Source organism: Spea bombifrons, chromosome 8 (assembly GCF_027358695.1).
Source record: "Spea bombifrons isolate aSpeBom1 chromosome 8, aSpeBom1.2.pri, whole genome shotgun sequence".
Classification (NCBI taxonomy): domain Eukaryota; kingdom Metazoa; phylum Chordata; class Amphibia; order Anura; family Pelobatidae; genus Spea; species Spea bombifrons.
Window position 1 is genome coordinate 36,096,335 of NC_071094.1, and position 23,784 is coordinate 36,120,118.

The 23,784-nt window shown below is 37.0% G+C and overlaps 1 protein-coding gene across 2 annotated transcripts in view; it reads left to right on the forward strand.

Annotated features, from left to right (window-relative positions):
• The window catches only part of ZNF185 (zinc finger protein 185 with LIM domain), a 34,973-nt gene extending 13,320 nt beyond the window's left edge, over positions 1-21,653 (forward strand). Inside the window, exons 9-34 of one of the 2 annotated variants that reach the window (XM_053473416.1) lie at positions 1,188-1,274; positions 1,901-1,987; positions 3,010-3,093; positions 3,361-3,402; positions 3,646-3,738; positions 4,327-4,386; positions 5,055-5,162; positions 5,298-5,366; positions 5,677-5,751; positions 6,093-6,155; positions 7,678-7,797; positions 8,347-8,424; positions 8,705-8,821; positions 9,073-9,168; positions 9,518-9,580; positions 9,809-9,883; positions 14,494-14,598; positions 15,045-15,155; positions 15,502-15,609; positions 17,446-17,535; positions 17,862-17,963; positions 18,477-18,548; positions 19,400-19,480; positions 19,632-19,734; positions 19,863-19,961; positions 21,093-21,653. In XM_053473416.1, the coding sequence (XP_053329391.1) occupies positions 1,188-1,274; positions 1,901-1,987; positions 3,010-3,093; positions 3,361-3,402; positions 3,646-3,738; positions 4,327-4,386; positions 5,055-5,162; positions 5,298-5,366; positions 5,677-5,751; positions 6,093-6,155; positions 7,678-7,797; positions 8,347-8,424; positions 8,705-8,821; positions 9,073-9,168; positions 9,518-9,580; positions 9,809-9,883; positions 14,494-14,598; positions 15,045-15,155; positions 15,502-15,609; positions 17,446-17,535; positions 17,862-17,963; positions 18,477-18,548; positions 19,400-19,480; positions 19,632-19,734; positions 19,863-19,961 (2,188 nt within the window). In that variant the 3' untranslated portion in view covers positions 21,093-21,653. The remainder of the gene's footprint in view (positions 1-1,187; positions 1,275-1,900; positions 1,988-3,009; positions 3,094-3,360; positions 3,403-3,645; positions 3,739-4,326; positions 4,387-5,054; positions 5,163-5,297; positions 5,367-5,676; positions 5,752-6,092; positions 6,156-7,677; positions 7,798-8,346; positions 8,425-8,704; positions 8,822-9,072; positions 9,169-9,517; positions 9,581-9,808; positions 9,884-14,493; positions 14,599-15,044; positions 15,156-15,501; positions 15,610-17,445; positions 17,536-17,861; positions 17,964-18,476; positions 18,549-19,399; positions 19,481-19,631; positions 19,735-19,862; positions 19,962-21,092) is intronic. The other variant, XM_053473417.1, reaches the window with a different exon arrangement.
• Positions 21,654-23,784: the final 2,131 nt, after the last annotated feature.

Genomic DNA, 23,784 nt, shown 5'->3' on the forward strand with positions numbered 1-23,784 from the left:
TGTTAATCCCTATAGTGAGATATAATGGAAGGAAATGTGTTTTCTCATAAGAGATTTCCCCCACCCTTTTCATATTAGTCACTGAGTGAGAAGCCTGGTTATTAACAGACGAAACCGACTTTTCTTGTTTACTGTGACATTTCACAATTGCTGTAGGATCTCATTCTGTGTCTCATTCATTCATTTCGTTCATTGGAATGGCAAATAATAAGTGAAAGCAGAAATGGTTAGCTTGTCATAAGAGTGATCAATATGGCTTTAATAACTACCGGTATTTGAAATGGCACATTGGCTTCTATATTTGCCTCACCTTTTCTTTTAATAAGGTACTTATTAAATAGACTACACACTATGATACAAATAAGTGTGGCAACATTCTCAGAACACATCCCTTATAAATTAGAAAATGGAAACAGTTCCAGGGGTGCGAAATTGAGGGAATTGAGGGAATTGAGGAGATTGAGGAGATCAGATGAGAGGTGTTGTGGAGGTTAGTCTTCGTCATCAGACTACGGAGTAGTCAATAAATAAGCTGGGGGTCAGCCGGCGGCAGCCTCGGTGGTCTGTTCCTTACTTAGGATCAAGCAGTTCCTAGCAAACCTCAAAGTGTCCTAAATACGAGTCTGGCTCAACACAGCCATACATAAATGTGTCTGCTAAATACAACAGATGGAGGATATCCACTGTGTGTGTCTCTAGTTGTAGGTGTAAGCCATCCTTTTAATTATACTGATTATATTTTAAATGATCAAATCAGTAACCTATAGAATATTTAACTGCGAAATTTGCACCTCTCAATTGGAGATGCTACAAAATAAAATGAATGTTGTAGGACTAGATTACAGTCCTTTCCGCAGATATTTTTGTTGGTTTCTGGTAATGAGAGAAATCTGATCATCCATCTAAATAGTGCAATTACCACGAGTTTAGCTCTTTGTGTAATAAAGTAGTAGAGTGTCGCCTCTAAAGGATTCCTCAGAACATTTTCAGAAGTGGTTGAACATATACAGCATTTAAAAAAAAATCAAATAAAAATAAAACTGAAATAATAAATATAACCCACTCCATGAAGGTTACTAAGCAGTTACTTTTCCTGTAAAAGACACTTTAGGAAGAATCTCATAATATATTGTGAAATAAGACTACAATGCTCCATAATGAATGACTTTTCAATTTGTTATTTCTAGCTACTCAGTTCAGCAAAAGAGTGCAAGTCTTCCTCGCGTTCCCACTGCCTCTGGCTACAAAATGTCCACAGAAGAATACAAGAAACTGTAAGAAAATGAGATTACTTATTGACTATAATGATGTAGAAACTTAAAATAAGACATCGGAGGCTCGATTGTCAGATGCGCTTGGTAGATTAGTGATTTTGAGCAGTAAATCATGTTCTATACTGGAAAGTATGATTTCATTTCCAGGCAAAGTCTGAATTTTTGACTAGTCGGGACGTCTGCATCCAAGAGACATATGCTAAACAATTAAAGCTGATTCCAGGACTGTGTCCGCGCGGTTCTTATAAACATGTTAGGCCGTCCTTCCTGCAGATGTAGAACCACTAGGCCGACCTGCACTTGTCGGGCCAACAAGTTCCTGCCTATTGAGTTCGTACGTTACTCAACACGTCAGGCAGGGAAAGATCTTTTCCAGTGTGTTCAATGTGTTTGTTCTCTGCTGGTTGAGTATTGATGATTAATTTACCTATTATTATCATTGTCTGTTGGCAGAAGCTTAAAGCTCCTTGTTGATGCAGGTGGGTGATAATAACGCCCGGCCCGGTTGTCTATATTCCTTCCCCCGTAAAGCCGTGACCCTTTCCACTGCTATCCATGTCACTCCCATCATGACAAATGGGGTGTATTATTTTTACGTTTTTTTTAATTTTGCTCCTCTGATTTAGGGCTCCGTTTAATACCAGGAGTTCATCCACAACAGAACAGTCAGATGAGGAAGAGGCACCATTTTCAAGAGAAGAACAGGCAAAAAGGTATAAAAAACACCACTGTGAGACTACAAACAGCTCTTTCTGTCATTCCAGTAGAGTGAGTTTCATGGAAGGTGAGCCCTTCTCTATCTAGAAATGGGCTTCAGCCTGACTTATATTACATTTATCAATACCAGCACCATATTCACACAGGACACTCGCTTAGGACCCCACTGCCCATGGATAGAACAGCTAAATATTATTGTAATACCGCCCTATAGTCTGTCGTTAGGCCTCCAGCCAGGTAGATCTCACACCATAATTTATTTGTCCTTCCTATCCACCCATCTGTTTATTTATAGGGATTATATAATCAATACAGGGTGTTTTTTTACACACCCTTGAATATCCACTGACAATCTTGTCTAACCACCTTAAGGTTGGGTAGTTTATATCTATATATATACTGTATGAGATTCTGTGAATCAGTAACTTTAATGAGTTCAAGGAACACTTTTCAGTTTCTTTTATTTTTTATCATATTTGATTACTCACACCCAAGGAACAATTGGAGTGTATTGTTCTTTTGCAAGTATATATTATATCATCCAAAGCACTCATTCCCTACCCTATTGGAAATTGATGATAAACATATATATGTATATATATATATATATATATATATATATTTATATTTATATATATATATATATATATATATATATATATATATATACATATATATGCCTTTCACTTATCCTTAGTGGAAGCTGCAGCTCCAGAGCCTCCTCTATGTTCAGTGGCAAGAAAGAGCTCCCATTGAACTCTACACATGTGTATGGAAGGGTCTTGTTTGAGCCCCCGACAGAACGCTTGCCAAGCCAACTGCCATTATAGGATTGTTTTATAATTCTTTTTTATAGAATACGGTATCATTCTATTGATAACCTTTAATAAGTAGCATGCACGCGATGCATGTTAATGGAGGTACTTGGATTATGTTCTGTGGCGTTTTTATTTTCAGTTTATTTTTACCATATGAATCTTGGGAAATCCATGCAATTTTGTATTTTTGTCTTGATCAGGACAGAAAAGGCGAGTAGCATTTTAAAGAACTCGCCCACAAAGGACCGCTCATATGTCATGTCAGCCGCAAAGAAATACATCGGGTAAGTTTAGACTTTTGGTTTTTTTAGAGGGGAGAAATGGAGAATTATACACAATATACTTTTATGGAACAAATAGAAAATATTGAAGTTGCTAGTAACATTGTTACCAATCCATTAGAATACTATTTGTATTCCTGGTATTGTTTTTCACTTTTTTATGTGCATTCTCTGCTTTAGCTGTCATTGAACCATTGGCCTGTTATTTAATAAAAATAATCCCAAGAAAAATTAAAATATATAATCATAGACTTAACAATTTTTTTGCAGAGTTGCATCACCGGATACTCCTCCACCTTTCATTGCTAAAAAGTGAGTAAATATCTTATATCGTGTGACAGGATTAAATATAAGCGCGTGTTACAAATGCGTTATAATGGAACACACAATATGAATACAGCCAGAACAAGAAAGTAAAATACCTGCCTTTGGAGTCATTTTTACTTTTATTGGTTTCTTGGAGGAAATATTGAGAGGGTAGTCTAAAGGTACTTCAACAAAAGTATTCTCATTGCCTTAAAATACAGAATAAAAAATATAATTCACTCCACGCAGGGTGGACATAAAAGAGGACGATCCAGGTGCAAATAAGAAGAGTGAAACGTTCCCCAAATCTCTATCTTCGTACCTATATGATGATGCCGCCAGGTAATAGCATGTACATTGTATGGTCTAATACAATAAATAAACCTAATAAATAAATATAGTCAAATATACATACATGTATTCGGCAACCACCTCGTGTGAGTTGGCCTTTTGTTAAGCTCCTGATTGTTGTTGATTGGTTCAGGCAGCCCTTTGGATGGAGCAGAAGGGAGATAAAAGTAAATTGATTACATTATTCTGGCTGTGCTACATTGTAGACACAGATCTTACAGGTCTTTCATGAGAAGAACTGGATGGAAGATGGCAGACCCTCTGCCAAAAAACTGGGGGGATGACTCTGTTGGGTGGTCAGGCTCACTAGTTTGCCACTTCTCAATAGGCCAGTTGGGTAGATCAGAGATCTCCTTTGTAACTGACCCACCTACGTTACGGAGGTCTTCATTTGACCAAAAAGTAACCGTATTTGACGACGCAGGTCCTTCAGGATGTGTGGTTTTTCTGGGTTAGGAATAGGGCCCATTTTGATAGCGTATTCATTGTAACTTGAGAACGTATTTCATGCCATTTTACCTTATTATGTTTCTTCTAGGATACAGTCTTAATAATTTTTCTATATGCATATATTGACAGGTTTGAAAATAATTGGAAACAGACTCAATCCAAGGCACCCTCTCAGACACCAACACCCAGGTTTGTGCAGCAACAGATGAACCTCACAAACCTCAAGTTTATTACCTGGTTCATGTTTAATTATTACATTCAAAACACCCATATTACTGCTACTACTTAGATATACTTTAGATATCTTAGAGAATGCAAGGAAAGAACAGAAATGACTATTTATTGTTGTTATCATGTATTAATTGATATAGCTCCAAGTAGTGCACCACATAATAATTAGGAGTTAGACACAAAAGTTGAGAAGGGCTCTAATCCTACAAGTTTACAACCTAGAAATTATAATTATTAGAAATAAGCATGCTTTTGCCCAAAGCCCCATTTTCATCAAGAAAGCTATGGGAGCCAAGTGAGTGCAACTCAACGGTACTTCTAGCCAGCGAGAGTTGTAGCCAAGTTATGCCTCTAGCTCTCACCAACATACACTTGCTTGCAAATACATGGATGAACCTGATGGTGGCGCCCTCTGGCCTCTCAGTCCCCTAGGCAAATGTAAGGTAGGGTTGGATGCTTCTGAACATCACAGCTTTAGTGCCCTAAAGTCTTATTATTATTGATAAACTTCTGTTGTGGATGTGTTTTGGCCTAGATTGGTCGTATTTTTTATTTCATTTATTTTTTTTAGACAACTCAATATTTTCTGTTTTAACGGACTAAAAATCTGTATTTAATTTTATCAGTGGTAAAGACACAAGCCCCCCCAAACTCACTTCTGTCAACGCTACAGAGACAAGAACGTCACCAGTGAAGCCCCAGTCTGGGAAAATTACAGTCATCAAAGACGAGAGGTATGGATGCTTTTAACAAAACAATGCTACAGCGTTATAAGGATGTTTATATGTCATTTATACAACAAGATACTATTCAACATCTCTGAAATGTGAATAATGATGTCATAGTCACTGTCTTTGAACTTTCTGCAGCTCCGACAGCAAACCCACAACCGAGAACAGATCAACTACAAGCAGAACTGTTACCACAAGCACTGAAAGGTAGGTTTCTTCTCCACTACGTGTTATTTTACAATTGATATTTAAAATGTATAGAAATCAAACATTCTCATCTTTATGCATGCCTTTGCTGCAGCTCTAAATGAAGGTAGAATTTCGTTTTTTTTTGTCCACATTTCCCATAAAAGATGATGGGGGGTACAGATTTCTCCGGATATCTATTTTTTCCATGAGAAATATTAGTATTATACACGCAGGGGTATTTATGCTATTTTAAACTTTTAAAGCAAATAACACTTTTACAATATTCGGGATAAAATAATGCAAATAATGCCCTGCTTTGTCCTCTTAGAATACAGGTGAAAGAAGAAAGAAACCTCTCTGACCCGAAGTCTCTTGCTTCATATCTGTATGAAGACGCCAGCAGGTAATCTGCCATATTGGAACCGCTACTTTCCAAAAATGTTCTCTGCAGTTCACATACAGTATCCACAATATCTACTCTCTACTCCAATAAATTGTCTCTTTTAATATATATATATATATATATATATATATATATATATATGTTACAAATTTTAATGAAAAATATTACATTGAAATGGTAGAAATAATTAGCTATAATTAGTTATAATTAGTTAGTAATTAGTTATAATTAAATCATAATATTATGTTTAATTATGTATAACATTATAGCGTCATTTCACGATACTGTTTACTGTTGTTTGTGTTTCTTATCTTATATCGAAAAAAAAAATCTGTTCTCAGGTTTGAAAATAATTGGAAAACAACACAGCCTACACCAGCTGTATCTCAGACCGCACCATCCGGGTTAGTGTCTCACCATAACTCACTATACATCTCTTATTCTTCTTGTGTAATAAACGTAACAATGTGTATAGAAATCTGATGTAAGATATATATATCTGATATAAGATTCTATCAATCCCAATATTAAAGCAGACCTGTCGCATAAAGCTGTCGCAGCTGTGAGAAATCTCTCTAGATTCTATATTAATCCATGCAGATCCAGAACAAAACGTATACTTGCCAGATACATTAGACAAAAGAACCAGTATTTAGTTTGGCCAAAGAAGCACATTCCAGAGGGATTTTTAATATATACCGGTATTTAGTTTTTTAATACCGTAACTAGCCACACAGGCTAATGGCAGGGATAGGTTATTGATGGGTTCTTTGCTTGTGTCCTATGTTGTTAGCTGTAACATTAATGTAATCATGTATGATATATTTCAGCTCATGTATGCTTCTGTTAAGCGCAGGAGTAGTGTACGTATTTGCTTACCGTTCAAAAGTTTGGGGTCGCTTAGAAATGTCTTTGGATTTTTAAAAGAAAGAAAGAGTACATTTTGTCCATTAAAATAACATGAAAAGGATGAGAAATCCAGTGCAGATGGTGTTAATGTTGTAAATGACTATGGTAGCTGAAACGGCTGATTTTTAATGGAATATCTTCATAGGAGTACAGAGGCCCTTTATCACTCCCATCACTCCTGTGTTCCAATGGCCCTTTATCACTCCCATCACTCCTGTGTTCCAATGGCCCTTTATCACTCCCATCACTCCTGTGTTCCAACGGCCCTTTATCACTCCCATCACTCCTGTGTTCCAACGGCCCTTTATCACTCCCATCACTCCTGTGTTCCAATGGCCCTTTATCACTCCCAATCACTCCTGTGTTCCAATGGCACGTTGTGTTCGACAATCCAAGTTTAAGCTTAAAAGGCTGATTGATCGTTAGAAAACCCCTTTTGCAATTATGTGACAGCCAGAAACGTCCTTGTTTTCCATGAAAACAGCAAAGTGACCCCAAACATCTCTTCTGCGCCGGTTCTATAGATCCATGTAACCTAGTCGTGATAATCAGATTGTGATAATTGTAGCGTGTTGTAATAATCTCTGTGGACCACATATGTATTTATTAAATAAGGCAGGAACACGTTAGCTTCTACTCATCAATCTTACGTGACCTGTTACTACACAATGACTAGTTGATGTGGGGAGATTTCTTGATCCTCACCTCGTTGATTGAGCAATGCATTATTCAGGACCAGCTCAGCCCTTCTTGCACAAGAAAATTTTCAGAGTTAGCCCTTCCTAATGCATAATGTAGTTGGCCAATCCTTCATCCAAACTCTAGCTTTAGTGAATAAAGCCCAGTGTGTTTTTGAGAGGTCATCTTCTTGGACCATTTAGTCAGCTTGCCTGTTTGCGCCTGGATAGACCTTTGGTAATTTGAACCGGGTTGCACATTAAATGATGTACTTTTTTTATCCCATGCTGTGCTTCAAGAACAAACCCTTAACATCACCACTCTGTTTTATATTCTTAGTGGTACCGATAAAGAAGATATTCCCAGACTGACCTCATATACAACCACAAATGTCACAGAGACAAGGAGACAGGGTATTCAGTCACAGCCTGCTAAGATCACGGTCGTCAAAGACGATGGGTAACTTTACTAATTCCACTTACTAGAACTAAGTATGTTAATTGCGGAGTTTTATAATACAAACATTTCATATCTGCTTGAATATATTTGTAACACCTACTTTTCTAAAATATATAACAGTAACAATGTGTCTTCAATCTAATCCCGTCATCTTGTCTCTTTCTTCATCATCATCATCAATATTCATCATCAATTTTTTCTTAGGTTAATACAGCTATATAATTTTTTAGCAATATATGCATCTAAACTGAAATTATAGCGTAAATGATAATAAATTACAACAAGAACACTTTCTAAAAATGGTTCCACAATAAGCAGTGAATTCAATCAATTTCTAAAGTGCCAATTGAGTTGAAAACATGAACAAAAACTGCTGAAATCTTTAAGCAGTCTCTACATACTATTAATGTATATCAAACAATCTTTGGGTCCAGATATCATTAACACACAACTTAGGATATAGAAACATACACGCAAACCTGTGTTCATAAGGCAAACCTTTAAAACGATGTCTTATTGTATATAATTATTGATTTGCATTTGTTTTAGGGATAAGGCTGACAAAGACATCCCTAAAACTACAACAGAAATCAGATCAGTAAGAACCTCGGAAACAAGAAATGAAAGGTAACCTACACAACGTAAAGGTTCTTATCCTGTAATATGAGATAATATAATGTTATCGCTCCTAGATCTTCATCTATACATCGATATGATTGTGTCATCTAGCCTAAGAATATCTTCTAACGACATAAAGAAAGGTTGATTGTAATAATGACATCAGTAGGAAGTATTAAAAAGGGTGATAAACCTACTGATCATATTACGATTGCTTAAATTATATTCAAGTTTCTAGTAAGAACTGTGATAGGAAAACATTGTGACTTAGTAATCTTTTTCACATTAGCAGGGATAATGGCAACATCCCAAAACTCACGTCTTGGTCTTCTACCACTGTCACCGAGTCTGCAAATCCAGATATCAAGGTCCAACCTGGCAAGATCTCTGTCATCAGAGATGAAAGGTAAGATAATTTACATATAATTATGGAAGGTTAACAAATGCAAATGTCTTACCCCTTAATATTAATGAATTAGTTAATAAAAGTAATGATTCACCTTAAAATATGTAATGGTAGACCCTTTAGATGACTATCCAGTTTGGAGATGCTGGGCCAACCTGGATGTGGGGTCTGAGCTCATGTTGGTCCATCCAGGAATATGCAGGTGCTTGATAGATAAGGAGAATAATTATTAAATATTATGCTTTTTTCAGTAATTATGGTAATAGAGACATATCTGGAAGGTCTACAGAAAGAACATCTACAACAAGAACCACAACTACAACCTCCACCGAATCAAGAAATGAAAGGTAACTAACATACTAGTCTGCTGTCTATAAGCACCGTTATATATGTTACGCTTATTGATAATGGATTACAGGAATGACAGCTGCTGGGATTAGAGATATTGTCAAAACTAATCAATAGTTCCATACAAATTCACTTATTGTGGGTCCTTCATTAAATATATAAACTCAAATGTGCTAACTTAACTTAGAAAATGTTTAGCAATATATTTGTTAATTTGTGACATTACTCAGTGCGAGCTCCGGCATCAATTTACACTTGGTCTATTTTTTCATAGCAGGACTAATTCAAGAAGGAGAATTTCTGTTCTGTTTCAGCTATTTAATCATGGATTTTCTTTTCTATTTATAGTATGCCTCCAAAACCTATTCCCCGGACGGAAACAAAGCCAAAAGTCAGCACTGAAGATTCAAGGTGGGGTTTACCATTTCTGTGTATGGCCCTAAATTAGTGGAATTAAAGGAATAGATTAAGAAAAATAATGACATGCATATGTCCCTGACGGTCAATATTTACTCTTCCTGACAACAGAAGATCTCGTCCCGTGAGAGTACAGAAAAATGTAACATGTGACCATTCATGTTCAGTCTGAAACTTTAGCTCACTCACACTCACACTAAATGTTCCATTTTTTCTTTATAGTGATGTGAATATAAATAAGCAGCAGGATCTGATCTCATGGTCTGACTTGGATATTCCAAAAGCTACAGAGACTAGGTAAGCTTTGTATGAAGATATAGGTGTGGTGTCCGCTTCCAAGTAAAGAATGTGAAGAGAAGTATTCATTTAATTGGAATAATAAAACAAACTTAGACAGCAATGCATTTTAATTAAGGGATCCGAGTTTTAAGTTGATAGAAACAGCAATCACTTAAAATAGCTAATATCAGAGACCAGTTTCGGTGTCCTATAACAAAACCAGATGATGCTTTGGTGCACTCAGAACCTTCCCTTCATTTGGCATCCTTGACTTTAACCCTGTTCCTAGTTATCCTATTTACTAAGCGTCTCTTCATGCAGTAGGTTTGAAGTGTGCCACCTAGGGCGAGACTAACACCTTGAATGGCCTATAATAGAATAGGCAACCTTGACCCCACTTATTGAAACTCTTATCTGCTTGGAAGCCCAGGTGCACCAGGTGAGACGTCTGCTTAAGGAAGGCAGGATTCCACTTTTTGCTTAGTCTGCAGAGAAGATGCATTACCCCTGAATGTTTAACTCAATTTGTGAGACAATATTAGAAACCCATACAGATCCAGTACTTGTGATAACAGTACGCCAATGACACAGAACAAACCCTAGGCCCTTAGCCCTAGACGATCAATGCAAGGGATAAAATGTCACTAGAATGAATTATTGCTTAAGGACACTGCTGTCCAGCATTTCAATGGGAATGGTTGTATTTTATTGCAAGTCCGACCATTGCAGATTGTCTGTTTTGGTTGATCTTTATGTATCTTGAAAATGGTATTCTTAACTGGAAGGTTGTCCAACAAAGGACTGGCAATTGGACAACCGTCCAGTTAAGAATACCATTTTCAAGATACATAAAGGTCCGCCAAGACTGACAATCTGCAATGGTTAGCCTGCTACGTGGATATGTTGTCACACTTGCTAGTCATACTGCATGCTTGGAATAATTGAGCAATGGCTACTGAATATTCACCGTATTCTAGGTGTGTCAGTTCAGTCTAGAATGTGTTTGACACCATCCAGGATGCACCAGTCCTGAAGAGTATTTTTTTCAGTGTCAGGGTATTCATCTTTTCAGTGAACCAGTGACACAATTATTCATATCTGCTTATTTCATTTGTCAGTCCCACCAGATGGCAGAAGTGGTTAGCAATACATTGACAGAACTCTCAGATTTCATCTATAGGGTTTCATTATGTGTAGCACAATTAGAACCCCTGTGTTTATTAACCTGCATCTAAACTCTTAAACGTTGTTCTAAAATGAATAATTGTCTGGTCCTTCTCCCTAAAAGCAGCCAAGTGAATTTATATTTCCATACCCTGTGCTATCTGGTTGGCAGTCAGACCTTTCTCTATGGAATACATGCAAGGTGGATTTTTATTGCATATTCACCGCTTATTATAATCTGCTGCATTGATCTGTAGAACAATAAAATGCAGGATTTGAGGAAAGCGATATCTGCTTTTAAGCCATGTAACTGTTGTGATTGTGTCAAAGACCTTATGTGATAGAGCTGTTCTGTATCTTTGCCTTTAAGGTCACCTGTGCATTGGAACATACATTATATGATCTGGATAAATTGCGCACAGCCGTGTAGTATAGTTTATATACAACTAAGCAAATTAAGCCCAGTCCCATGTGTTATCACATAAAAAAAAAGCTATAGTTTTATTTATATATATATATTACATATTATAAAATGTTATTATATCCACGGGCATATATATTTTTTTAATTATCTTAAAAGATATTGAAAACAGAGGTGTATTATACGATGCTTCCTTGATTTTGTTTACATTTTGTGGTAGAAAGATTCTTTCTCACGCATTAATTGAGGTCAGGACAGCGAAGAAGAATAGTGCCAAAGTCAACTGACTAACAAAAGGCTACACCCTTGGGTCCTTGTGCCTTCCCGTCAAAGCGTTTCCTTTCAGTTCCAGAACAAAAAAGCCAATTTCTCCAAGGCAATATTACACAGAGATGAAGAGGATATCGCTTCAAACTATTCTATATGACCTCTCATGTATGGAAAGCAGGAAATCAAATCAAATTTGTTCAGTGGCTCTCTCCTCTGATCCCATTAACAGCCTTGAACATTAAAGCCACTGGCTTCCGAACATTGTCGAGAGGATCATGGACATATCTGAGTTTTAGTATTTTTTAACCTATGTTTAATCAATAAATATGGTCCATTGGCTAGCAATTGCTACGGAATATGACGGCGCTATATTAAACAAAAAATAATCATAATCAAGCAAACCTGGTGTTTTTCCAACCCTTGAAGATGGGAGCTGGAAACCCATCACATAAGGCAATTGGGAATTTTTATTTATATACAAAACTTAAAAGTGATATCATTAGGATTGAAATATCTTATAACGGTATATACAAGTTATGATCACAACTCGGTCCATTTTATTATCGATGTGACACAAAGGGAAGCAGCTTGTGCATCACAATAAGGTGGTCCAAGTGTATTGAGAAGAATGTCAGCCTTACATTTCCAATATAATTATGGATACTACAGACATTGGGCAAGAGATTCCAAACATTGAAGCCATTCAGCCTAAGCTATTTTGGGGTATAATTCACCTTTAAGGCATGCATGTTCTTTACTTTAATTAAAGCCTGTTATGAAAAGCGGCACCTTGCCAGCAGTATATCTGGTATAGCTCCAGGATCCGTGTATAAGCAGATAGAATGCTGCATCCGTTGTCTGTACAAAGCGTTACACTAGGTATATCATGGCAAGAACAGAAGATAAATTCATTCAAATGTGGAGAAATCTATAAAAGAATGATTTATCAATTATACACTAACTGAATATTTAAAATACTTGTTGACTAGAATTGAGAAGATCTGTGAGTTGCTGTGGACGAGCGGCATTATCACCACATATATTGTTGAGATTAGGTCACTTATAGGCGTAGCTGTTCATTTCCTTTTCCCTCGGGATGTTCATTGCCAAATTCCCTCAGTTCAATAGAATCAGAATAGAATAGAATGTCCAAATGAACTATGGAACCTTGTAATAAATAGTCAGTGTAGTTTATTTCAATGGGCAATCAGCTCAAGAGCTCGTTTTGGTCTCACCAAATCAGAGCTGATGACAAATGTTTGGTAAATTTCCGATGTGTTCTACATTTAACATTCTGTCTTTCGAGAGTGATTTTAGTCCCAAAACCCTTTCCACCCAGTTGCATTAAGAGGATATGTCTTTAAGATTATAGTTTTAAGGCTTGCTTTGTGGCACATTTAGCCTTTAATGGATAATCCCCTCCAGGTATTGTTGTTCTTGTTTGTTGGCCAAAAAAAAAGGTCCTGTTTGATACCAGCCAGGTAGTCCGGAGCCTCCTAGTCTTCAGTGTCAACACCATACAGTACATACTATACACCAAGTATAAGCTCCAGGTGCTCCATCTCACAACACCAGCTCAACTCATTCAACATTCAAGGAAAAATGAAGAGGAACACTCTTGTTTGTTTTCCTTAATGCCCTTTAAAGATGATACATTTACGATAGAGTTGGTTGGTAGCTTTCATTCACTTGATGTTGACACCTTCAAATCATCTTAGTTCACAGGGAGTATCTTGTAACAAAGGTTAATTCATGGTTTTTCTTGTGGTTGTGGAAGGAGAACAGCCCACTGGTCACACCCTAGTTTGTGATAATGTGACTTGAGATGGAATGAAATAGTAAACTAGTTTTGTAAGAGGTGAGACTGCATTTGGAAGGAGATACCTAGAGGGTGAACACACCACACAGTGAGTACACTCAATTCTACAGCTGCTGGGATTGGGATTTAGGAAGTTGGATAAAACAAAGTTGAGCTGATGAATGCTGAAAGGAGAGATTTAATAATAACTAATAATAGATTTTCTCTAGTGTGGACTCCAAGACTGTTCTCTAAAGCTTGATGCACAAGGCAAATCTCTCCGACACTTGCCAATTCAAACCTGGAATGTTTTTATAATTGTACCTTAATACGTGTAACTTTCTGTGTAATGCTTGTGTAGACTCAGGGGAGTCAGGGCAGCTTTATGGTATGTTGGATAGAGGGTAGTAATTTATCTTTATTTTACTACACAGTAAAAAAATGTTCTGAAATCTAGAATTGAACTTTATGTTCAGTACATGACCAAATATGTTGAAATGTGTAATTATTATTAAGGTTTTGTGTACACAGCATATTAGATATGACAACATACATAGAGAAGTGGAGCTTTTAATTCTTATCTCAGATAAGACCCATTCAGCCTGTCTGGTCTGCCCATTTTTCCTGAGACTCAGACCTTAATCTGTCCTTGGGCTTGTCTTCAGGACAGCTTCATGCCTACCCCATGCGTGTTTTAGCTTACATAAAAATGCATCATAAAAAAAACAGAACAATGATGTTAGTGCTTAAAATTGTACAAAATTTAGTTTTTGTGTTTTTGGAATACACCAAAAACTGCCATTTTCTGTTACGTGTAATAGATTATTAATTCTTAAGGTATCCTTTGAACTAGGGCTTGAAAAGTCCCATCTATTCACAATACAGTCTGAGCTTTCCTGATATACTGCTTCTTTTTCGGCTATATGTCCAGGTTTATTTTTATAGCTTTTATAACGTATATTTCCATTCCGATAGAACTAATGAGTCCTCAAAACCAGCTGTGATCAATACAACAAGTGAAACGAGATACAGAGTCCCAGAGATCTTGGACGAAGCAGAATCTAATACCAGCAGTAGCAGGTAGGACTCTTCATTTTTGTGTATTTATGTTAAAAAAAAATCACACCAGTCCTGGACTATGAATTTTTTTATTCCACCGATAGGAGACAGACAGGGCCATCTTTGGCTGCATATTGTTCACATAATACCCCGTAGGCATCTACAGAAGGGAAATAATGGCAGTTCCCTGACCGGGGTCATCTCACCCAAGGCAACACGAGCTCTAAACAATAATAATAATCTCTACATGGACTAGTTGGACAACTTGCATATGCCTACAAATAGAATACTTACAGATCTACATGCCCTAATTGGCCACGTCATATATGTGCTACATGTTATGTAATTGTTCTAGGCATTCTGTATTAAAGCTGTACTTAGATTTGCTCAGGTAGTACCTGTGCGTAAAAAATGTCTAATTCCATATCCCATTTTTCGAGGCATAATTATATGTTGCTTACTTTCAGACCAGTCACAGATTCAGGAAATAGAAGTCTTACTACCACCACCAGCGGCGCACGCTACGAAAGTTCAAGAGCATCTCCGGAGCCAAACTCTGAAAGGAGCAGCTCTCCGAGGTATAGACCCGAGATTGTTAAATGTTCTCTAAGGAACCCTCCATGGTGGTGCACTGTATTTCATCCATAAAGTATGCTTTTAATTAAACATTTATTCCAAGGCTTCAATGTGCTTTGATCAATGTTAAAGAGTCCAAAGAAAAGTTCAAAAACGTCCCTTTCTGAATTTACTTTGCACCGTACTTCTGTAATTATTACTATGATGTCATTGATCGAGAGCGGTTCCAACCTAATGTTAAGCCAAGCCGGAGATACAGAAGTCTTCAATGTTAACTGCACTGTCTATATTAATTGCACTGCAAATACTGTGTCTTATATTATTTATTATATTAAACTACCCTTTCAGGCCTTCACCCAGAGTGAGAGAAAATACTTCAACTACTACAGTTACAGAAACAAGATACCGAGTGCCCGAAATTCTCGAGGAAAACATGCTGGAATCAAGCCCTCCAAGGTAAGGCAACCTGCTAGCCAAAGCTGTTGGTGTTTTCTTACATATTTCATATATACCGGTGTATATATATATATATATATATATATATATATATATATATATATATATATATATATATTTGTCCTCTATAATTGTCCTCTGAATCTTGTACGTCGGATATATACACATATACATCTGTGGAAAGACTATTAAAGCTATATGTAGCTATAACATTGTGTAAACCACCTTTCCTTGATGATTTTCCTCCTAGTGTAGACTTCTAGTGTCTCCTTAAATGACCTTGTAGATCGATCAGTAGCAAAACCAATAAAAGTGCCACATTTCCTATTCAGATGAGATCTTGGAAATCTGAGCTCAAAAGGTTTAAGTCCCAACCGGCCTTGAGATCCGTATGGGTCAAAACGATGCACACCTGTGGTTCCTGTTGTGGATCTTCAGCTTGTTTCAAGCTCACATTATTTTTTATGATTCTCCATTTTATTTAAATAAGGGTTAAATCAGTTCATGATTACATACAAACATGCATTGGGATGGAATAATTCTTGCATCTGATACTCAACCGCTTAAGCCCTTCCATATGTAGCTTCAACCTCTCCACGTCTAATTGTAGATTTAAACATGCTTATGTTCTAGAAAAATGACAGTACACCCAAGAAGTGGCCTACCTGCCCTACATACTCCGGTGTGAGATGGGAGTTATTTGGCTCCAGGACAAATTCCTGGGGTGATTCTCTTCTCTTGTAATAAATGGAGTGGTTTGGGTTTGAGTTAGCTTCATGTTATTTAGTGGGTCTTCAACATTCCCAACATACTTTGGACTGGTGTGGCCAGAAGAAAGGAGGTGCTGGCTATCAGCCATCAAAACCGGTTGTTCTGGCACATTCTTATCTGACATATCAATTTAGGAATTTGGGTAAAAGTACTAGCCTTGGTTTATTGCTCATTTGTAAATAATGTGACAAGGACAAGGTATTTTTGCACACCATAAAGACAGCGCCGTGTAGCACTAGGTCATTTGGCTCTGAATTATAAAATCTGATCACACACATACACACACACATATAAATATATATATATATATATATACACATTTCTACTGCATTCTGGATCGAATGCATCGAATGGACTTCCTTGTGCGTAGGAAGTATGATGCAATTATTCTGTTGCTATAATTACCTAATTACCTGTTATGACTAATTACCTAATAGGCAGTTTAACAATAGATCTGAATATAATTTGAATTTAGTAATGCTATAATGCAAACACTATAAAGGACAAGGCCACTGATATATTTACATAAAACGCTAATTAGAGTCTATTTCGCCTGCACCGATGTGTTTATAATTGCTGATAAGCGAGAAGAAACTTTTAATGTTAATGACTGGATTATGCATTAAGAAGGGTCCAGGCCGCGAATGGCTAAATGACAAATCTACAGTGGGCTGGCGCCAGATGGGGCGTCACGCTTTCCGTTAGTACCACCAGCTGGGTATGGAGTCGCACACACGTCGCTGGCCTTAAAGTGCCAGGGCCTTTTTAAATTTCTACCAGGAGTAGGCAACCTTCGGCACTCCAGGTGTTGTGGACTACATCTCCCATAATGCTTCTACAGTCATAATGCTGGCAAAGCAACAAAAGGAATGTAGTTCACAACATCTGGAGTGCCGAAGGTTGCCTACCCCTGAGTCTAGTCCATTGCTGAAAGAGCCTTCGCTGTAGTGTTTCACCCGTAGGAAGGGTTGAGTTGTCTCTCTGTAATGGAACCAGCAGTTTTTTGGACGGGCAGTCTATACAGAGCAGAAACTGACATTTACAGCATGTTCTTCCGTTTTAAAGGGGCAGCTCACGTACCACTGTTACTACAAGTCGCTCCACAGACCCGACATACACCGAGTATAAAGAGGATAAAGAGTCCAGATCAACAAGGTAAACGTCTATACATTTTCTCAACTAAATAACACTTGTGCTCTTATTATACGCTTATTTTTACTAATAATTGTACGGTAATTGAGTAAAACTACATAAAACGTATGTAGCTTTGTATTAAAATAACGGTATATAATAAAGAGAAAAGGTCCCTTAACCTCCTTTACGCAGAATCTGCTTCGTTATTCCTCCCCGTTGACTTTTCACTGAATATTTTTAAGTTGCTGGTTGTAGTTGATTAAATTCTCTCAAGATGAGGTTTACCTCTAAGAAAGATCTAGTGGCTTGTTCACCTTTTCTAAAGCAGAGGTTGTGTTTGGCCTTAGGACTGTCTCCAGTTCAAGAGAAAAAATTACTACCACTGTTGAAACGCGCTATGAAAACCGTTCAAAGGAGGATCTCAGCGAGCCCGACCCTCAGTCATCCAGGTAAGGATTGGTTACGTATTGGGGGTTTAAATGATAAATAATTAAACATTATAAATTATTTTATAAAAATGGCAAGTCTGGAAGCACCACAAACGTAGGAACAGCAGTGCTTGGTAATGTTTCAAGTAAAATATTTATCTTTTACACTTAATTGAGTTAGCTGTATTCAAGTAGGGATATCCACTTTGGGAGTTCTATATAACATGTGTGCCACCTAGAGGACAGAAGAGGCATTGCACATGAACATATGATTACCGTACACCGAGAGGGCACTTAGCGGAGAATTTTTTCTTACTTGAATAGTAGATACATCTTTTCAGCATTGATCTCAAGTTTGTCTGACAAGAACACCACCAGATTAAGTTTAAATTTCACATCCTAGTCCATTTGCCTATAATTGTTTAAGTAAACAATGTTTTTGTAAAAAATCACCAACATTTTATTTGCATTTATTTGCAATCAAACAATGTAAAGTTGGCTCATTGTTTTTATTTTTCTTTTATGTTTTCTTAGCAACAAAGGAATTCTTTTTGTAAAGGAATATGTTAACTCAAGTGAAAGTCTAAAATCTCCAACATACGCTGGGTAAGAGATACTTAAAATGTAATTCATGTGTATATTGTTTATGATGATGCTTTTTTACATTATATAGGCCAATAAAGGAGATTGTATGCAAAAAAGATTCATCACAATGATGTTAGACGTATAGTTGGTGCTCTTTCCTTGACCTGGTAGTGATGTATTGATGTCTGGCCAAGGACCTACCTTGAGAAGATCTTCTTCATGATACCTGTCCATTATGCTGATCACGGGGGCATTATGCCATATCCCGGTGCTCTAGTTGCATTGGGCATTAGGAACTATACTACCGAGATCTGTGCCATCTAAGCACAGACCTCCATCAAGTGAATGCGATGGTTATAATAGAGATCTCCGATACAGGCCCAGAATGGTAGAAAGCCTGATCGCTCAATAGGGAGATTTGCCTATGATAATGTAGCATAGAAGCTGCCACCACACACAAGACTGGAATATGTCAATGATCACGATAAAACAGGGAATGATTTTGGAATATAACACTCATCAACATTTTTCTTGAATGGCACTCATATCCACAGCATACAGTTCCAACTCTCTTGCGTCCCAAAAGATCAATAGCTTATTTATTCCTACATCATCCTGATGTGTAAGAGTATAGCATTAATGAGACAGAACAATACAATTTTGGTGATAGCTTTTAAAAGTTCGTATTCATAGATGCTTAGGGTCAGCTTAAGTATTTATTTAAGTATGTCTAGGGGTCAAGGGGTGGGTGGAACAACCAGATTGTCAGCAAAACACAGTGGGTTGAGAGGAGTGGGCAGAGCCGCTCTACTCAAAGGAAGAGGTAAGAAGTTTCCATACACGGGTACGATTAATGCATTTTTCTCTTATAGTGGCCAACCTGACTTTTTGGATGACTCCGACAGGTTATCATACAGCAGTGCCAGCTACATGTACAGCAGTCCATCCAAAAGGTAATTTAATGTCCTTCTGAAGAATACCTTGTGTGGTTTTCACATTAATGCATCTGTTTTGTGGTTATTTTAGGTTAACTGCATTCTTAGATACAGTAGCAAGAACTACAATAAGAAATTCATATTAACGCTGGTTTCATTCACATTTTAGATCTGACGAGGGACCCTGCAATTACTGTGGCCGTGAAATCAAAGATTGTGCAAAGATCATCCTAGAACACCTTAACATCTACTGTCACGAATACTGCTTTAAGGTAATCAATGCGCTCAGCGTACCTGCATTATGATGTTAATAAGGAGTATATTTTGTAATGAAAGCTGAAATATCTGCTTACATACAGTGTCCTTTAATTCTCTTGTATATATTTTTACCCCTTTGTAGTGTGGCATTTGTAACAAGCCGATGGGAGATTTGATTGATAGCTTATTTATTCATCGGGATGTGGTCCACTGTGAGAGCTGCTATGAGAAACTGTTCTAGGTGAGTATCACATAAGCCCCTGTTGCTTCATACTATTTCGTTTCCAGACTTCTTTATTGTGCCATGATTGATTTTAGCAGTAGGGAGTAGACAGTATTCATCTGCCGTGTTCTAGCTGCCTGTAGAAGTGTGCTGGGGTATGATGTCATCATCATGATTCAGTACTACATGCAGGAGATCTGTGCAACTGAAGTTCTCTGTAATCCACCATAGAGGATTGCCTTGATAATCAAGTCCCCCCTGTGTCATCAGAAGTGTGTGAAAGAAAAAGAGGAAGAAATGGATAGGTCTCTGTTAGTGATGACCAATAAACCTTCCATCATAAAGCCCCCTGCTTCTTAGATACATCAGTGGCCCTTGGGTACTCAAAAGGTTAAAATGCATCACCTCTGGCCATGCATTAAAAACTAGATGTGAAGGATATATATAATTTAAAAAACACATAACCAGCACTTGGGAAGTAGCCATGCGTGTAAAAGTCCTTGTTATTGCGGATATATGTCCCGAAAAGGCCAAGCAAAAGCACTGGAGCATTAATAAATATAATCAGAATCTATAATTTATCAGATGCTTTCATTTAAAAATAGTTGCTCCGTGAAGGTTTGGATACAGGAGCACTGAGAACACCTTGGCTTATATATTTATATATCATGTCTTGGCAAATGTGATCTATTAATCATATAAACTGGATATTCCAAATACTACAGATACATTATTTCACAATATTTAAAATCCGGTTGTGTTGTATAAAGGAATCTTATATTCCAAAAAAATGGTACTAGGACATTTGAGTTCAGATTGCTACTCTGATTGGCCCGTAATTATAATTACAATTATTCTTAATAATAATAATAGCAATATTATTATTATTATTATCTTTTATTTATAAACTAGTGCCAACAATTTATATGGGTCTGTCTATGTCTTGCCGGTTGTCCCAACTTTAAACAAGTACTGGAAATGCAATGAGTGGGTGGGGTTGTAGGCAGGACCAGGACATGATATGGGTGGAGCCAGACTGAATGTGGGCGGGGCTTAGCAAATGTATAATCTTTATGACTATTTCATACACTAATCTATGGTTACTGTCTCCATAAATGTAAACTTTTTTTTTTTTTTTTTTTTTTTCAGGTTCATTGAACAGCAAACATGAAAACTATTTTATGCATATTTTTCCATCTTTTTTTTTGCAAAGTCATCAATTGATTAAATTGGTGAATTACAACCCCGGGGTACTTTTTTCCTCCCACAATATATCTGTATGACCAACAAGATCGGGTCCCTTGTTACAAAGTGTGATATACTTAAAATCCTATACTAGTGCTTATTTCGTGACAAATATTATGCATACCAGTCTACAGTGAATATGGAAACTCTTAGTATAAAACCATGCTTTGGAGTAAATATAAAAAATGCATTATATTAAAAAACATCCTATTAAATCTTTTGTCCAGTTGCTAAATTACATGGCATTATTTCTTGATACACATTATGTAATCAAATATAAAAAAAAAATCTACCATATAATAACATAACTTGGGCTGAGGGTTAATATTAATATGCAACCGGCGGGGATCAGGACTCATAAGAAGGTACTATCGTATGCTATTTCATGTATGGATGTCATCTTTCCTAAACTGTATCATTGTACCTTAATAAAGTATATCAATAATAAAGAATTGCTTTAAGAGATGCTTTCCCCAATGATACTTATTCAACAAAATAAATGGCGTAAATAAAAAAAAAAATCACAAAACTCCTTTTTCCGTTGATTCTTAAAAGGGGACTAAACCCAAAATAGTATTTAAAGGATGTTTTTAGAAGCAGAACCACTGCTCTTTCACTTGGTTTGTGTATATATTTTATATATATTTTATACGAGGTTCATGGTACTCTACTAAACATGTTACACACAATATACACACAAATTATTCTTAATCCCATCAGTAGAAATCTTCACGGTATGAATACCTATGAGCCATCAATAAATAAGAATTGCTAACCTATGCATTCAGTCCTTCCACCAATATACTGTATCTATCCCTCCGTGATAACCCTGAATCGTTTGTTTGTATTCTGAGGAATATTTCAGCATAAACAAAGCAGTTTAAAATGATTTTCACCCTTGGAGTCAGGTTTCCTCTCATAGAACACGTCCTATTGTTACTCCTTCCCCTCTCATTAAACCCTGTGTGAAGTTTCACCTTGAACAGAACGGGAATAGATTGATAGCGTTGGGAGAATATACATGGCATTTCCTGAGGGGCTAGAAAGTGAATCTCTTTCATGAGAATCAAAGCTCTCATGCAGACAAGACTCGTGACTGATCTGTAGATCACAATTAGACATTTAAATATACAGACTATAAGTTATGTATTACAAATCTGTGTTTGTGATACGTTAATTTTACTTATAGGAAGATACTTGAGACACAACATTCTATGAATCTGAGTTCAGCCGAGCACATTAATTTATTTTTTATCCACAATAACCATAAATCAACAGAAGTACGTATCCACCAACATACCACATATCGTTCAGCCGTGTAATATTAAAAAACTGAATATTTAAATTTCTGTCCCCAGATTACTGACACTCACAGAGGCACGGGGTATGTATTTAATAGGATCCTAATGGTATTGAATCCTATATTGGCAGACACCATCAAACGGCAGGAGATGTGTTTGGTCGAGCACATCTACTTCATGGAAATTCGCTGTTGGGTCCTGTAGAATCCTTCATCCATTTGTAAAGACAACAAGGCAAAGGGGCCAGTCAGCTAACATATGTTTTAAATTGTATATGATGGCTGGAGTGTTCTCTTAATTAAAAGCCATATTTGAGGCAAATCTTGTATGTCCAGGCAAATACCTGGAGAATAAAAAGCAATACATAACACCGTCAACTTCCATGTCCATAAGCAGCTGTTGTGAATGGTCATGATAGATCTTTAATCCGTGGTTCTGACAGTCCTGATCACTGGCTGTCCTGAACAGTCCCCAAGCAGCCCACTACTGTGACCCCTGCAAATACAATTGCAGGAAAAAAGTATGTGAACCCTTTGGAATTACCTGGATTTCTGTATATATGTTCATAACATTTGGTCTGATCTTCAGCTAAGTCACAACAATAAACATGCTTCATTATTAAACACAATTATATAATTTCACGCCATTATTGAACACACCATGTGAACATTCGCAGAATGGAAAAAGTATGCGAACTCTTGGATTTAATTACTAGTTGACCCTCCTTTGACAGCAATAACCTAAACCAAATGAGTTGTTTTGCGGGGCACAGTCACGCTGGAATAGAGAAGAGTCTTCCCCAAACTGTTCAAACTAAGTTGGAAGCATTGCATTGTCCACCATGTCTTGGTTTGCTGAGTACAAGACGTTTTGGACGATGCTCTACTTCCAACTTTGTGGGAACAGTTTGGGGAAGGCCCTTTTCTATTCCAGTATGACTGTACCCCAGAGCACAAAGCAAGGTCCATAAAGACATGGTTGGATATGTTTGGGGTGGAAGAACTTGATCGGCCCCACAAAGCACTGACCTCAACCACATCAAACACTTTTGGAATGAACTGGAATGGACGCTGCAAGCCAGACCTGTAATAGTCAGGTGTCCCGATACTTCTGTCCATATAGTGTATGTGTTTGTACATACATGTAGATTGTATGTAGGTGAAAGTACACAACATATCAGAGTGGCAACAAAAGTGGTGTTAAGTGTCATGATTTTACTAAAAAACCCATCATCTTAAAAGATGATGCACACCTTCATTTGCCTATTTTCTATTACATTCATAAATTAAAAGGTT